Source organism: Salvelinus sp. IW2-2015, linkage group LG33 (genome assembly GCF_002910315.2).
Source record: "Salvelinus sp. IW2-2015 linkage group LG33, ASM291031v2, whole genome shotgun sequence".
NCBI classification, from domain to species: Eukaryota; Metazoa; Chordata; class Actinopteri; order Salmoniformes; family Salmonidae; genus Salvelinus; species Salvelinus sp. IW2-2015.
In genome coordinates, this window is record NC_036872.1 from 27,369,693 (window position 1) to 27,386,603 (window position 16,911).

Consider the following 16,911-nt stretch of genomic DNA (forward strand, 5'->3'; position numbering starts at 1 on the left):
ATTCATATCTACACTTCTGCCCCCTCACCAGACCCTCCTCCCGCTGTATGGCACTTTTCCCAATTCTTTATAAAAAAACAAGTTATTATCTAATAAAACCAAACCATCATCCTATTTCTCCATATCTATGTCAACAACAGACAATGTAAAATGACTACAAAACAACACACCTAGCTAATAACAACTTCTCCCTCAATGTGAGCAAGACAAAGGAGTGATTGTGGACTACAGGAAAAGGAGGGCCGAACAGGCCCTCATTAACATCGACAGGGCTGCAGGTGGAGCGGATCGATGTTCAAGTACCTTGTATCCACATCACCAACACACTATCGTGTCAAACACACCAAGACAGTCCTTGAAGAGACGACAACACCTTTTCCCCCTGAGACTGAATATTAGCATGAGTCCTCAGATCTCCAAAAGTTCTACAGCTGCACCATCGAGAGCATCCTGACTGTTGCATCCACTGGTATGGCAACTGCTCGGGACCGACCGTAAGGCCCTACAGAAGGCAGTGCATACGGCCCAGTACGTCACTGGGGCCGAGCTTCCTGCCATCCATTATCTAGGTGTGTCAGAGAAGGCCACAAAAATTGTCAAAGACTCCAGTCACCCAGTCTATAAACTGTTTCTCTCTCTACTGCAAGGCATGTAACGACGGCCAAGTCTACGTCCAAAAGGTCTCTCAAGCTTCTACCCCCAAGTCATAAGACTGCTTAACAATTAATTAAAAAACATTTTTTTAACTAGGCAAGTCAGTTAAGAACAATTCTTATTTACAATGACAGCCTACTGGGAACAGTGGGTTAACTGCCTTGTTCAGGGGCAGAAAAACAGATTTTTACCTTGTCAGCTCGGGATTCAATTGCTGGATTGCCTGATGCTCTTACTCACTAGGCTACCTGCTTCCCTTGCCACCCGACTATTTATTGACCCCCCCCCCCCCCCACACACACATTGTTTTCACTGCTGCTACTCGCTGTTTATTATCTATGCATAGTCACTTTATGCTACCTACATATCCAATTTGTAAGTCGCTCTGGATAAGAGCGTCTGCTAAATGACTTAAATTTAAAATGTAAATATACAAATTACCTTGACTAACCTGTACTAACCTGCACATTGACTCGGTACCTATACCCCTTGTATATGAGGTGGCGCACAATTGGCCCAGTGTCGTGTTCGTTAGGGGAGGTTTGGCCGGGGTAGGCCATCATTGTAAATAAGAATTTTTCTTAACTGACCTGCCAAGTTAATAAAAGGTTAAATAAAATTATGTAAAAATATAGCTTCGTTATTGTTATTTTTATTGTGTTACTTTTTATAAAACGTACTTAATTTATTAGTAAATATTTTCTTAGCTCTATTCTTTAACTGCATTCCGTTCCACTACGGAACCCTCGCCACAGCCAATAAAATTGCGGGCGCCAAATACAAATCAACCGAAATCTCATAAATCAAATTTCTCAAACATACAAGTATTAGGCACCATTTTAAAGATACAATTCTTGTTAATCCAGCCACAGTGTCTGATTTCAAAAATGCTTTACAGCGAAAGTCCCACGATTATGTTAGGTCACCACCAAGTCACAGATAAACCCAGCCATTTTTCCCGCCCAAGAGAGGAGTACCAAAAGCACAATAGAGAAAATGAATCCTAACCTTTGATGATCTTCATCAGATGACACTCATAGGACTTCATGTTACACATATTAATGTTTTGTTCGGTAAAGTTCATATTTATATCCAAAAATCGTATTTTACATTGGCGTGTTAGATTCAATAGTTCCAAACATGCAGTGATATTGCAGAGAGCCACATGAATTCACAGAAATACTCATAATAAATGTTGATGAAAATACAGCTATTATGCATGAAACTTTAATACACTTCTCCTTAATGCAACCGCTGTGTCAGATTATTTTTTAACTTTACGGGAAAAGCCTAATCTGAGAACGGCACTCAGAGCCCAAACCAGCCAGAGAAATATCCGCCATGTTGGGTAGTCAACATTATTCATATTATCTATATATAAATATTCACTACCTTTGATGATCTTCATCAGAATGCACTCCCAGGAATCGCAGTTCCACAATAAATGCTTTTTGTTCGTAATGTCCATCATTTATGTCCATTTATGTCCAATAGCTTCTTTTGTTTTGGCGTTTGGTAAACAAATCCAAAAGCTCGATCTTGTCCATTCGGACGAAACGTTCAAAACGTTATATTACAGTCGAAGAAACTTGTCAAACTAAGTATAGAATCAATCTTTAGGATGTTTTATCATAAAGTTCAATCTGTTCCAACCAGAGAATTCCATTGTCTGTAGAAAGACACTGGAACGAGAGCAACCTCTCAAGTGAAACGCGCGTGACTGAGAACGAGGCTGTAGGCAGACCTCTTAGTAAAACAGTCCCATTCGGCCCCTTACATGAGCAGCCTGAAACCACATCTTAAGATGGTACATCACTTCCTGTTTGGATTTTTCTCAGGTTTTTGCCTGCATATGAGTTATGTTATGCTCACAACATCATTCAAACAGTTTTAGAAACTTCGGAGTGTTTTCTATCCAATACTAATAATAATATCATATATTAGTATCTGGGACCAGTAAGAGGCAGTTCACTATGGGCATGCTATTCATCCAAAAGTGAAAATGCTGCCCCCTATCCAAACAAGTTAAGGCTTGTAGTAAGCATTTCACGTAAGGTCTACACCTGTTGTATTCGTCACGTGACAAATAAAAATTTGATTTGATCATCTTAAGCCCATATTTTTTGTTGTTGTCTCCTGTCCCAGGGGTGATGTGGATGTGTCAGCGTGTGTCAGTACCAGATAGGGGAGGTGAAGAAGGGTTTGACGCCCGTATAAGGAGTACAGAAGGGCTCCCAGAGATGGGGACGAATACACTGGCACTGTCCCCAGCCACGGCCCGGAGCGGTGAGTGATGATGAAGGGGGTGAAGGAGGGGTGACGGTGAGGTGGAGGAGAGAAAAGGAGAGAGGGATGAAAGAAAGGTATAGTGGAGGAATGGAGAGTGAGTTGGACAGAGAGAAGGGAGTCTGGAGAGCGATCAGAGCCAACAAGCGATGCCAGCCTGTCCCACAACTAACAACATTCCTTGTTTCTTCCTCTCTCCCTCACCTCTCTCTTCTTCCTCTCTCTCCTCTCGTCTCTTCTCTTTCTTCTTCACTGTGCAGGCATTACAAGCTGGCATAGGGGAACGGGTACAACAGCTCTCTTCAGTTGCCAGACGCCACTCTCAACTTTCCAAGAAGCACCCCTCTGATGGGGAGAAGGCTCAGCTCGCCCCCTACTGCTCACCAAGGGCATCAACTTCACCCGCCTGGCAGTGGACCGGGTCAGCTCCCTGGACCAGCGTGCATACAACATGCTGTTCATTGGCACAGGTTACTATATACACAACTATATAAACTATATAACAACTATACGTTCATAGTCACAGATAACTATATAACTATATAACTATACAACTATATACTGTTCATAGTCACAGATAACTATATACAACTATATACTATACAACTATATACTGTTCATAGTCACAGATACTATAACAACTATATAACTATACAACTAATATACTGTTCATTGGTGCAGGTACAGTGCCTTCAGAAAGTATTCATACCCCTTGACTTTTTCAAATGTTGTTGTGTGTTACAGCCTGAATTTTTAAAATGGCTTAAATTTAGTGTCACTGCCTAAACACAATACCCCATAATGTCAAGTTGAATTATGTTTTTAGAAAATGTACAAATTCATTTTCTATGAAAATATGAAATGTCTAAATTTAAGAATTCAACCACTTTGTTATGCAAGCCTAAATAAGTTCAGGAGTAAAATGTGCTTAATTGCTTACAACGTCACATAATGAATTGCATGGAATCGCTCTGTGTGCAATAATAGTATTTAACATGATTTAGAATGACTACCTCATCTCTGTACCCCACATACAATTATCTGTAAGATCCTCAGTCGAGCAGTGAATTTCAAACACTGATTCAAACACAAAGAACAGAGAGTTGCCGAGCTGAATCGCTGCCAAGGTATTCTAACAGTTTTTAGTCGGGTGTTAAATACTTATGTAATGAGATATTTCGATAGTTATGTTCAATACATTTGCAAACATTCTAAAACATGTTTTAATTTTGTCATGATGGGTATTGTGTGTAGATGGTGTGAGAAAAACATATATTAAATCCATTGAATTCAGCCTGTTACACAACAAATAATCAAGTCAGTAGTTGAATACTTTTTGAAGCACTGTAACTAGTTAGAACTATATGCTGTTCATAGGAACAGGTAACCACTGACAGGGAATACAACATGTCAATAGTACCTACCAATGATGATATACAGTCGTTGTTTTATGTACCTTCTGACAGGCCCAGATGAACCCGTATGCTCACTAAATATGCTAGAGAAGTTGCCCTGAACCACAGATGTACGATCAATATTACTTTACCCCAATCCCCCCCAAAACAAGAAGCCCACAATTTCAAGAGATATCAGCGTTCAGGCAGTTTCAGGACAACTTCATCTTACTCCAACTACAGTACTTCCTACTAGCTACTATATTATAGTCCTACTAGCTACTTAATAATAGCTACTTATGCTATCTAATAGCCTACTAGCTACTTATAATAGCCTACTAGTACTCTTAATAGCATACTTACTATTATTATGCCTACTAGCTCTTTAATTTATATAGCCTACTAGCTACTGTATTAATAGCCCTACTAGCTACTTATAATAGCCTACTAGCTACTTATAATAGCCTACTAGCTACTTATAATAGCCTACTAGCTACTTATAATAGCCTACTAGCTATTTATAATAGCCTACTAGCTATTTATAATTCCACTCACTGCAGTGCAGTGCAGAGTGTTTCCCTTACTGTGCCTGCGGTGTGTTGGAGGCCCATAACTGTCAGAGTGACGATGGGCTCAGTAGCCTGGCAGGCTCCCTGCTGCTGTGCTTCACAGCACAAACTCAATGGGGCCCTTGGCAGACGTACACACTGCCAATTGGGCTGCAGGCTTGATTAGCTATTAACTGCAGCAGGACGATAGCTTATGCCGAGAGAACAAATCTGGCGAGGGCGGTTAGAAACGGAGGCTGGGATTGGGGGATTAGCCGAAATTCCCGACACAACGAGAGAGGAGCATGATGTGTGTGTGTGTGTGTGTTTTGCTGCTCTGCTCTGTGCCAGGCTCCTGTAGTGTGCAGGGTCAGTCCCTCACATTATCCTTAACAGTCTACCTTTCCTCTCTTCTCCTACTCTCTTTCATTGCCCTCTTTTCTCTCCTTTTCCCCTCCCCCTCTACTCTCCTCCTGTAGCAGACGGCTGGTTACAGAGGGTAGTGATCTTTGGCTCGGAGGCCCATGTGATTGAAGAGATACAGCTGTTTGATTCTCCCCAGCCAGTGGACAGCCTAACCATCTCTCACACCAAGGTAACACTCAACACTTGGCTAGGGTTTCAATAAATTCCCTGCTTTTCCAGAAATCCTGGTTGGAGGATTCTGGATTTCCTGCTTATTCGCCCTTGATTCTTCCAACCAGAATTTCGGAAAAAAAATMTAATTTATTGAACMTTCCAGGGATTTTGCAACCCTACACTAGGCACAAGAGTTTTCCCCAGCCCTCCATATAGTAGACTAGTCACTAGGCCCAGGAAGTATCCCTGGGCCTACACCATCATGGACCATCGCTAGGGTCTGGAGTTTTCCCCAGCTTTACACATAGACAGACCGACAAGGTGGATATGTGCATCAAGCTTTCTCACACTACAGAAACTGGAGATAGGGTCCTTACCTATGGGCCGTTCTGGCTTGGACAAGGCTTACTTACACACAGACCATCACTGGAGACAAGAGTCTTCTCTGACCATGTGACTACTTATCACCATTATCCCCTCAGATGACGATGTGACTCCTGGCCTTAAACATCACCATTATCCAATCAGATTACCATGTGACTCCTGGCCTTAAACATCACCATTATGCCATATGGGATACCATTGACTCTGGCCTTAAATCTACCATTATCCAATCAGATTAACATGTGATTCTGCCTTAACAACATCCTTATCAATCAGATTATCATGTGACCTCTGGCCTTAAACATCACTCATTATCCAATCAGAATTACCATGTGATCCTGGCCTTAAACATCACCTCTATCCACATGATTACCATGTGACTTCCTGGCCTTAAACATCCATTTATCCCATAGAGACTTCACTCAGTGACTACTGCGCCCTTAAAACATTCACCAGTATCCATCAGATTGACTATTGTAACTGCCCTACTTATCACCATTATCTCCATCAGATTCCATGTGATCTCTGGCCTTAACACATTCGCACTTTATCCAATCATCAGATACTATGTGACTCCTGCCTACTTATCACCATTATCCTCATCAGTTACCATGTGACTCCTGCCTTAAACATCACCATTATCCCATCCAGAATTACTATGTACTCCTGGCCTTAAACTCACCAGTTATCCATCAGATTACTATGTGACTCCTGGCTTTTAACATCACCATTATCAATCACGATTACCCATGTGACTCCTGGCCTTAATTCACCATATTCCCAGCAGACGATTACTATGTGAATCCTGCCGTAAACGTTCGACCATTATTCCATTCAGATACTATTGTGACTCCTGGCTTTATAACTATCACCTATGATCCATTCACGCCACTATACATGTGAACTCCGTCCCTATCATTCACTCTTTTCACGAGCATTACACTCACATGTTAACTGGCATTACACTCATGCTGATCCTTATCTAACTAAACCAGACTTTTCATGGCCAGCGATTTCATAACAAACTCTTCTCTCTAGCAGAACAAAATGTTATTGTAATTTAGAATGATTATCCTATTATCTCTGCTGCCCTCTCTGAATTGTTCTTTTTCTATTTTCCCATCCTCTCTTTCTCTCCCCCCTCTCTTTTTACCCTCTTGTCTCCACCCCTCTCTCTCTCCCTCTTTCTCTGTCTATGTCTGCAGAAGTACTTGTACATTGGCTCACGTTCAGAGGTGCTCCAGCTGCCCTTGGCTAACTGCAGCCGCTATCAGTCGCAGCCAGACTGCCTTCTGTCCCGGGACCCCTACTGCGCCTGGGACAGCGAGGGCCGCGCCTGTGTCCGCATCGACCTCCACCGCGGGTGAGCATGTCTGCCTCTCCCCTCTGCCCCTGCTCAGAGGTTCTGCCTCCCCCCTTCGCTCACTCCCCTCCTCTCCCTTCTGCCCCTGCTCAGTGGGTTGGGTCTGACTGTGCCAGCAGCAGCTCAGTGGAGGCTTCTCAGACAGTATAGCAGAAAGACATGTTATTAATGCCTGTTCTCTGTTCCTACAGATCTACCTCCTCCCTTTCCCAAGATCTGATGCTGGAGAGATTCAGCAGGGGCAAAGCCAAGTTTGACAAGCCTGTGGCCATCCCCAGCCCTGGTGAGTGGGAAAGAGAAACTTGACTGATGGACCCTGGTGGTGAAAGCTGGTCACTACAGTTGTAGTAATTTTTGTAGAGTTGTTGAATGGAGTTGAACTTAGAATTGAGATTTTTTTTGTTGAGTTGAACTAAGAGTTGATAATTGAAATCTAATAGAGTGAATTGAACTCAATTTAACTTAGAGTTGATGAGTTGAACTTAGAGTTCAGGATATAAACATCTTGGCTAACATACCCTCTCTCTCTCTCCCAGACAACTCTCGGCTGAGGAATGTGACAGTAGTGGTAGAATCAGACATGGTGCTGCCCTGCCAGCTGGTGTCCAACCTGGCCCAGCCCTCCTGGGTCCTCAATGACCGCGAGCTGCAGCTAGGAGACGAGGAGGCCGGGGGGCCACGCTTCGACCGGGCCCTGAAGGCTCTGGTGGTCCCCAACGTGATGCCTGTGCACGCAGGACGCTACGTGTGCTACTCCGAGGAGCAGGGGGTCAAGTTTCAGACGGAGCGCTACCAGGTGTCGGTGGTGGCCAGCTCCCCTGTGGTCATGGCGGCCCGGGCCCCTGACGGCAGCATGGGTCTGTTCTGGGTGTTGGTGATCACCCTGGGGGCCGCCTGTTTATTACTATTGGTGGCAGCTCTGTATCTGAGGAGGCGTCTGAAGCTGGCCATAGGTAAAGGAACGGAGATGAAGCCCCTGGAAAGCACCTTGGTCTACCCCATCACCCTGCCCAAGGAGCCACCTACCTTCGTGCCCAGCAAGATGCCCAGCGACGAGGACCGCTTCTGGGAGACGGGCGCCAACTACTACTACTCAGACGGCTCGCTGAAGATCGTTCCCGGCCACGCCCTGTGCCCCAGCAGCCAGTCCCACCACCACGCCCCCACGGCGTCTCCCAGCGCCATCCCCGGTCAGCCCATCCACTCCCCCAGCCGGCTCAGCCTCACCAACATCAGGGGCTCCGGCAGCAACGGCTACATCCGCCTCAACCTGAGCTCGGCCGGGGAGGATAGGGTTAGCGGGGGTGGTTCTGGTGGAGGAGGGCTGGGGCTGGGGCTAAGCGGGGGCGGGAACGACTACTCCAGCCCCTTCAAGGAGGAGCTGCGTCGGACCCTGCAGCAGAGGAGCGTGCTGCCTGACGCCAACCCTGAAGAGTCGTCTGTGTAGTCTTTCTCCGCGCCTGCCGTAATGAAAAAACAAAACAAGAGACAACGAACGGCAACTAACCTACCTCCCTCCTCTCTCTCTCTTTCTCGGCTCCACTGTCACTCCATGCTCTTTCTCTCTCTCTTTTTCTGACAATGCTCGTTTGGCTGACTCTGTGACTGGCAGAAGACGCTTTTTGCACAGAGCATGTGATGTGACACACACGCCGAATATTCATCAGCATCCACTCCTGTTATTATTGTGTTCCATCCGCTCCTGTTATTATTGTGTTCCATCCGCTCCTGTTATTATTGTGTTCCATCCGCTCCTGTTATTATGTGTGTTCTGCCGCTGCCTGGTTTAATTGATTGTGTTCCATCCGCGCCTTGTTTATTATTGTGTCATCCCGTCTCCTGTTATTATTGTGTTCCATCCGCTCCTGTTTATTATTTGTGTTCCATCCGCTCCTTTTATTATTGTTTCCATCCGGTTCCTGTTATTATTGTGTTCCATCCGCTCCTGTTATTATTGGTGTTCCATCCACTCCTGTTATTATTGTGTTCCATCCGCTCCTGTTATTATTGTGTTCCATCCGCTCCTGTTATTATTGTGTTCCATCCGCCAAACTGGCTGTCACATTTTAACTTCTTCAGCAGTTTAACTTGCTTTCGCTGTGCAAATCTCAAGCTGTGTAAATTCTGTATTTAAAGACAATTGAACGCAGAGGGCCTACACCTCAAGCATGGCAGTCAAACAAATGGAAAGGTTTCCTGAGAGCACTGCTTCATGATAAGAGAGGACCAAGATCTCATGACAAGGTTGTAGCTTCAGCGCTATACCAATCATCCAATAATCAAGCAGTACTAGTCGACTGACTGAAAGATGGAGGAGCTGGCTTGCCTTTTTTCTGTTCTGTTGGAGAATTTTTCGCTTTCTGCACTTAACATGGAAGTATGGGAGTCGATTTTGTATTTGTGAGCAAAGAGAGTGAGAGAGTCACATAAAAGACAAATTAATCTCAAAAGCAAGACGACAATCACGTTCCTCTCTCCGGGGGTAAAACCTGGGAAGGAAAGGGAGGGATGAAGAGAGAGAAAATGAAGGGAGCTTTGCGTGAAAGACACAGGGGGTTTACATGAAGGACAAACTCTCAATTAGACTTTCTCGGCTCGATTTGTACTTTTTTTTACGTTGTCAGTCTTTCCTCTGAGAAAGTCTTCAATCCCTGCCTGATATATTGTGACAATTTAAATTTTTATGTGTTGTTTTTCTATGTCTTATGGACTACAGAAGCAACAAATGAAGACCATTGGCTTTAAAGCACCCCTCTGTGAATGAGAATGTGAGAGAAGCATGTACAAACCTCTCCTATCCCTGCTCAAGGTAGATATCTCCCCAAATAACCTCCACACTAGTAAATACATTTTAGTACTACTTTTACAATAACTGCACTACACATTTACACAAGTGGTTCATGGGAATTTCAGTTAAACCCATTCAGATACACTTCCTTGTGATGTGATTATGGAAATGTCTCTTTGACATAATCCCACAACAGAACCTACAACAGCACATTCACTTATTATTCCGAATTTGAGATGAGACAAAGGCATTGCTTTCAGTCATGTGGTGGGGATGGCACGGGGGAATGTAGGTCAACTCTCACTAAACTGTTGCGACTGCAGTGGATGTCTCAACAAGTGCTTTATAATATGTATGTGTAAGGGCGGGGGTGGTGGATGGGTTGAACTGCCAAAAGAAGCCCTCCCTCCCCTGCACTGCCCTGAATGCCAAACCTGGTGGATGTAGTAGTGTGTCCTGGAGGGGACGGGCCACAGCACTGTACCTGTCCTATAGACACACCCTTTAATAACCCCTTATTTCCCTAAACCCCACCCACCTACCTACCTACCGATGTCCAGAGAATGACCTGGCGCTACTGTGGAAAGCCTGAATTCAGAGAGAAGGATGGACACTGAACTGTAAACCCACACTGCCTGTGCTGTTAGAGGGACAAGCAGACAACAGATGGAAGATAGATGAAAGGCCTGTGACAAACCAACGGCTCCAGAGAGTGATCAGAGGCTCATCTGATCGCTCCCATCAGAGGTATGGCTCGCTCTCTCTCTCTGAAAGCCTACAGACACCTATCCTGATCCCAGATCTGTTTGTGCTGTCATTCCAACTACTAGGTCATTGTTATGACTTGGCGTAGGAGTTGATGTAGGAGTTGGCAAGACAGTACAAACAAATCTGGGACCAGCCTAAGAGACACCCAAAGACCTAGCCAGAAAAATAACTGCCACAATCAAGTTTTACAGCCTTGCATATACAATTAAATATACTGCTCCAGGGACTATATATCACTGTGTGCCCACTCTAACCTGTTCCTCTCCCTGTGCTTTGTCTTCCAGGGGTGGCTTTGTGACACATCTGCAGGGACCGGAGAACAACACAACACAAAGGAGGAACAAGAGGAGTACGATGTTTCTTTCTTTCTCACCAAAATGTATACTAGAGACAGCTGAAGGGGATGTAGAATATTGTAATGATCCCTGGGTTGAAGAGGTACTTACGTGGCCATCAGTGGTTAGTTCATCCTAGTGTTGCATGACCTTCTCTGCAAATGTACTGTACACATCTCTGATGACATGATCATCATTGTAAAAGGAGTGTATCATGTTTCAAACTTTTGCAGACACTAATGTTTTCTACTAAAAAAAAGTTTCATTTATGATTAAGAGTTGTTAAGGACTTGTTCATGAATTTGTCCATCTTCTTAACATGTTTACTTTCGCTGTGCCTCTTCACCTTCGGATAAGCCAAAGTAGACTGCAGTTGCTTTTTTTGAAAAGGTGTATTATTAGATATTATTTTATTATTTCACTTCGATATTTAAGTTTCAACAGCCTGTCAAACTTCAGTTCAAAGAGCTCTCATGCCTGGAACATTCCTGCATATTTTATTTAGAGCTTCATTTTCTTCAGAAGGCAACAAGCTTGTGGATGGTCAACATCCTGTTTAGATGTCAGTAGTAATCTACTGAAGCCGATCCCTGACTTCCTACCACATGAGAAAGTAAACAGATCATCAGAGCGTCATAGGACCAACCAAGCAAAGCAACTTCCTTTTAACCAAATGATAACTCGTGATTTCATGATCTGAGGTTTGATATAAAATCTTAAATATTTATACATCCATTTAATATGTATAGATTGAATATGTTACCAAGCACTGGTTCAGACACTTTACAATCTATTAACATTGCTGTGAATTCAAGCTACAGGAGCTGTTAAGATTGGTATAGATATTTAACTGATTTGTCTTACAATTATGTATTTTTAAAAATCCTTGGACATTATGTCTGATATGTCATAAAACTCTCTTAGAAGAAAATTATCCTTCAAACTCACAAAAGGGATGTAAGGCACAATCCCCCAAAAAATCTGCATGTGCAATTCTGGATCTATATAGGCTAGTTATTACTGCCCTACCAAGCAAAAAGGCAGTGACTGCTCATAGCGTGGATCTGAGAAAAATGGTTTTTATTTACCTTGGTTTCACAGTAACTTTATGCAGTTACTGCTAACATGACCCCCATTTTCTCCAAACCACAATACAATAGAGGCAGGATACTTGTCCACATGATTAAGCATGTATTTAATGTAGCAAAAATGACATTAACTTATTTTAGACCAAATGAGCAGTTACTGCCTTTTTGGAGATTATACTCTGCCTGTCAAAAACAACGCTTTCCACATCTCTTCACCTAAGCCTTTTTATTCTGTTGTTTTTCAATAATATTATTATATTACCATTATTATTGTTATTAATTTCCTTTTTGGCTTTAAGTTCCAAAAGTTCCTCTGGCTGTTTGTTCTCAATCTTTTAATGTTTATGAAATGATGTTAAGTAACTTATTTCGCTTGTAAAAACATGTCAATATTTATTATCATTGTACATATGTCCTTATTTTTTTATATGTGTATATATACATGAATAAAAGTAGAAATCTACTCAAATTGTGTATGTGTGTGCTGGGGGTTCATGTAAATGACCCATCAAACCAAGAGCCTGGGTGTAAGCATAAACATCCRTGTTATCCAACATTCAAGGGTACAAAATTATACTATACATTTTAATCAGAGTGAGCTTCAACTCATTAGTGAGATAACAGCCTGGCCATTCAGTGCATTAGAGGCAGAATGTGCAGAGGATGTAGACCTAGTCGTATACTCTCACTAATTGAAACAAGTAGCTATGGGGAAAGAACAGGAAACACAAACATCACACATGTTATGTAGGAACTTATTTAAGATACTTCATTAAAGATTCTTCTTTATCACACAGGGGAATTATAATGGTTATATAAGGGCTTCGTAAAGAAACTGAACCAATTAGTAACATTACACTTACATTTTAGCCTACACTCTTATACAGAGCAACCCAAAATTTGGGTTAAGTTGCTCAAGGGAACATCGACAGATTTTTCACATAGGGGATTCAAACCAGTGACCTTTCAGTTACTGGCCCAACACTCTTAACCACTGGGCTACCTGCCACCCTAACATCTTAAATGAGGCCTACTGGCCCTGTGCTTTTGGAGTCCTTTTTTGAACATGTCATTCATTCTATTAGGCTCAATATAATATTCTATTAGGCCTGATATTAGGTTGAGTCATTATTATATTCTATTAAGCCTCTGTCAGAGCCTTTCAACTCACCTTGAGCAAAGCCTGGGAGCCAAGGCTATATTCTAATAGGCCTGGTTCTATTTTATTAGGCCTGATACAGTATAATGCCTATTAATTTATTCTATCAGGCCTATTCTCTCTCCAATTTCAAGGTCTGCATTACCATGTCTAGCGTTCATCCAGTCTCCTCTTCCCTGTTGACGTTGTGCCTGCTGCTTGCCCGTATGCCTGGTGCTAGCGAAGCCACATGCTCTCAGTGTGCCAGACCCACAGACCCAGCTGTGGGGAGTGAGAGGTGGGAGTGTGACGTCACAGAGTACACAGCTGGGCCACAGAGAATGCTTTAATCTCCTCTTTATAGGTCACCAACCACGGCTATGTATGCTCTTACTCATCTCATCGCACTCACATGCACGCACACAGACACACACAGGCTACAGAGAGATAAATAAAGTGAGAGAGAGAGACAGAGAGAGAGAACATGATAGCTGCACATATGCCCAGGCCGTGAGCAGAGCAACAGGCCCAACCCCCACTATTACACCCGCCCAAACACCATCCCGTGACATAAGAGGTATGTATCAGATGCTCAACATGCTCTGCTCACACCTACTGTAATGGTCCCTAAACCACACGAAAACAACACTAGACACTATGAAACACAAAGCTTTCACTATCTCATCCTGGAATATACAAGGTCTGAGGTTATCTGCCTTTGGTCTAAAGAGCAGGAACAGACTTCATAAAAAAAATGGAAAATACAGACATTGTCATCCTACAAGAAAAATGGTATGGAGGAGACGGACCAACTGGTTACCCTCTAGGTTACAGAGAGCTGGTAGTCCCATCCACCAAACTACCAGGTGTGAAACTGGGAAGGGACTCAGATGACATCTTCTCCATCCTAGAGGGGGAGATCAACCATTTCCAGGCCCAGGGACATGTAATAGTCTGTTGCGACCTTAATGCCAGAACCGGACAAGAACCTGACACACTCAGCACACAGGGAAACAAACACCTACCTGGAGGTGACAGTATTCCCTATCAGATCACAGCAAAATCACACTCTACCTGAACAGAGCAATACTCAATCATGAGGCATCAACGCCAAAGGAGCTGCACAATATTAAGAAATGCTATAGATGGAAGTAAAGTAGTGTAGAAACCTACCAAAAAACAATTAGGCAACAACAAATTCAATCCCTTTTAGACAACTTCCTGGACAAAACAGTTCACTGCAATTGTGAAGGTGTAAACTTTACAGTACAAAACCTAAAAAGTGTATTTGACCTTTCGGCTTCCCTATCAAATCTAAAAATTTCAAGCAGACAACCTAAGAAAATGAAAAACAATGAAAAATGGTTTGATGAAGAATGCTAAAACCTAAGAAAGAAAATGAGAAACCTATCCAATCAAAAAGATAGTCCCAGAAAACCTGAGTCTACGCCTTCACTATTGTGAATCACTAAAACAATACAGAAATACACTACGGAAAAAGAAGGAACAGCACGCCAGAAATCATCTCAAGGTAATTGAAGAATCCATAGAATCAAACCACTTCTGGGAAAAGTTTAATACACTAAACAAACAACAACATGAAGAGTTATCTATCCAAAACGGAGATGTGTGGATTAACCACTTTTCTAATCTTTTTGGCTCTATAACAAAGAACAAACAGCAAAAACATATACATGATCAATTACAAATCTTAGATTCATCAGCTATTAAAGACTACCAGAACCCACTGGATTCTCCAATTACTACAGGACAAAATACAAACCCTCCAACCCAAAAAAGCCTGTGGTGTTGATGGTATCCTACATGAAATGATAAAACATACAGATCACAAATTCCAATTGGCTATACTTAAACTCTTTTAACATCATCTTCAGCTCTGGAATCTTCCCCAATATTTGGAACCAAGGACTGATAACCCCAATTTACAAAAGTGGAGACAAATTTGAACACAATAACTAAATCAAATCAAATCAAATTTATTTATATAGCCCTTCTTACATCAGCTGATATCTCAAAGTGCTGTACAGAAACCCAGCCTAAAACCCCAAACAGCAAGCAATGCAGGTGTAGAAGCACGGTGGCTAGAAAAAACTCCCTAGAAAGGCCAAAACCTAGGAAGAAACCTAGAGAGGAACCAGGCTATGAGGGGTGGCCAGTCCTCTTCTGGCTGTGCCGGGTGGAGATTATAACAGAACATGGCCAAGATGTTCAAATGTTCATAAATGACCAGCATGGTCAAATAATAATAATCACAGTAGTTGTCGAGGGTGCAGCAAGTCAGCACCTCAGGAGTAAATGTCAGTTGGCTTTTCATAGCCGATCATTAAGAGTATCTCTACCGCTCCTGCGGTCTCTAGAGAGTTGAAAACAGCAGGTCTGGACAGGTAGCAACATCCGGTGAACAGGTCAGGGTTCCATAAGCCGCAGGCAGAACAGTTGAAAATGGAGATGCATGCAGTCCACCCAGTCCAACGGCCAGGTGGACTGGGGACAGCAAGGAGTCATCATGCCAGGTAGTCCTGAGGCATGGTCCTAGGGCTCAGGTCTTCCGAGAGAGAGAAAGAAAGAGAGAAAGAGAGAATTAGAGAGAGCATACTTAAATTCACAACAGGACACCGGATATAAGACAGCGAGAAGTACTCCAGATATAACAGACTGACCCTAGCCCCCCGACACATAAACTACTGCAGCAAAATACTGGAGGCTGAGACAGGAGGGGTCAGGAGACACTGTGGCCCATCCGATGATACCCCGGACAGACCAAACAGGAAGGATATAACCCCACCCACTTTGCCAAAGCACAGCCCCCACACCACTAGAGGGATATCTTCAACCACCAACTTACCATCCTGAGACAAGGCCGAGTATAGCCCACAAAGATCTCCGCCACGGCACAACCAAGGGGGCGCCAACCCAGACAGGAAGACCACGTCAGTGACTCAACCCACTCAAGTGACGCACCCCTCCTAGGTACGGCATGAAAGAGTACCAGTAAGCCAGTGATCAGCCCTGTAATAGGGTTAGAGGCAGAGAATCCCAGTGGAGAGAGGGGACTGGCCAGGCAGAGACAGCAAGGGCGGTTCGTTGCTCCAGAGCCTTTTTGTTCACCTTCACACTCCTGGGCCAGACTACACTCAATCATATGACCCACTGAAGAGATGAGTTTTCAGTTAAGACTTAAAAGTTGAGACGGAGTCTGCGTCTCTCACATGGGTAGAAGGACCATTCCATAAAAATGGAGCTCTATAGGAGAAAGCCCTGCCTCCAGCTGTTTGCTTAGAAATTCTAGGGACAATTAGGAGGCCTGTGTCTTGTGACGTAGCGTACGTGTAGGTATGTACGGCAGGACCAAATTGGAAAAGATAGGTAGGAGCAAGTCCATGTAATGCTTTGTAGGTTAGCAGTAAACCTTGAAATCAGCCCTTGCCTTAACAGGAAGCCAGTGTAGGGAGCTACACTGGAGTAATAGTTCTAGTCAGGATTCTAGCAGCCGTATTTAGCACTAACTGAAGTTTATTTAGTGCTTTATCGGGTAGCCGGAAAGTAGAGCATTGCAGTAGTCTAA

At 43.4% G+C, this 16,911-nt stretch overlaps 1 protein-coding gene and 1 long non-coding RNA gene across 2 annotated transcripts in view; both read left to right on the forward strand.

Moving 5' to 3' along the window:
• sema4c (sema domain, immunoglobulin domain (Ig), transmembrane domain (TM) and short cytoplasmic domain, (semaphorin) 4C) overlaps positions 1-8,957 on the forward strand; it is a 65,230-nt gene extending 56,273 nt beyond the window's left edge. The window contains 4 exon segments of the mRNA XM_070436843.1: positions 5,362-5,477; positions 7,051-7,208; positions 7,400-7,491; positions 7,745-8,957. Coding sequence (XP_070292944.1) covers positions 5,362-5,477; positions 7,051-7,208; positions 7,400-7,491; positions 7,745-8,655 — 1,277 coding nt within the window. The 3' untranslated portion in view covers positions 8,656-8,957.
• A 93-nt stretch (positions 8,958-9,050) lies between these two features.
• Positions 9,051-12,656, forward strand: LOC139023526 (uncharacterized). The gene is made up of 2 exons (XR_011474653.1): positions 9,051-10,743; positions 11,049-12,656. It is a non-coding gene; the product is annotated as an uncharacterized lncRNA (long non-coding RNA).
• Positions 12,657-16,911: the final 4,255 nt, after the last annotated feature.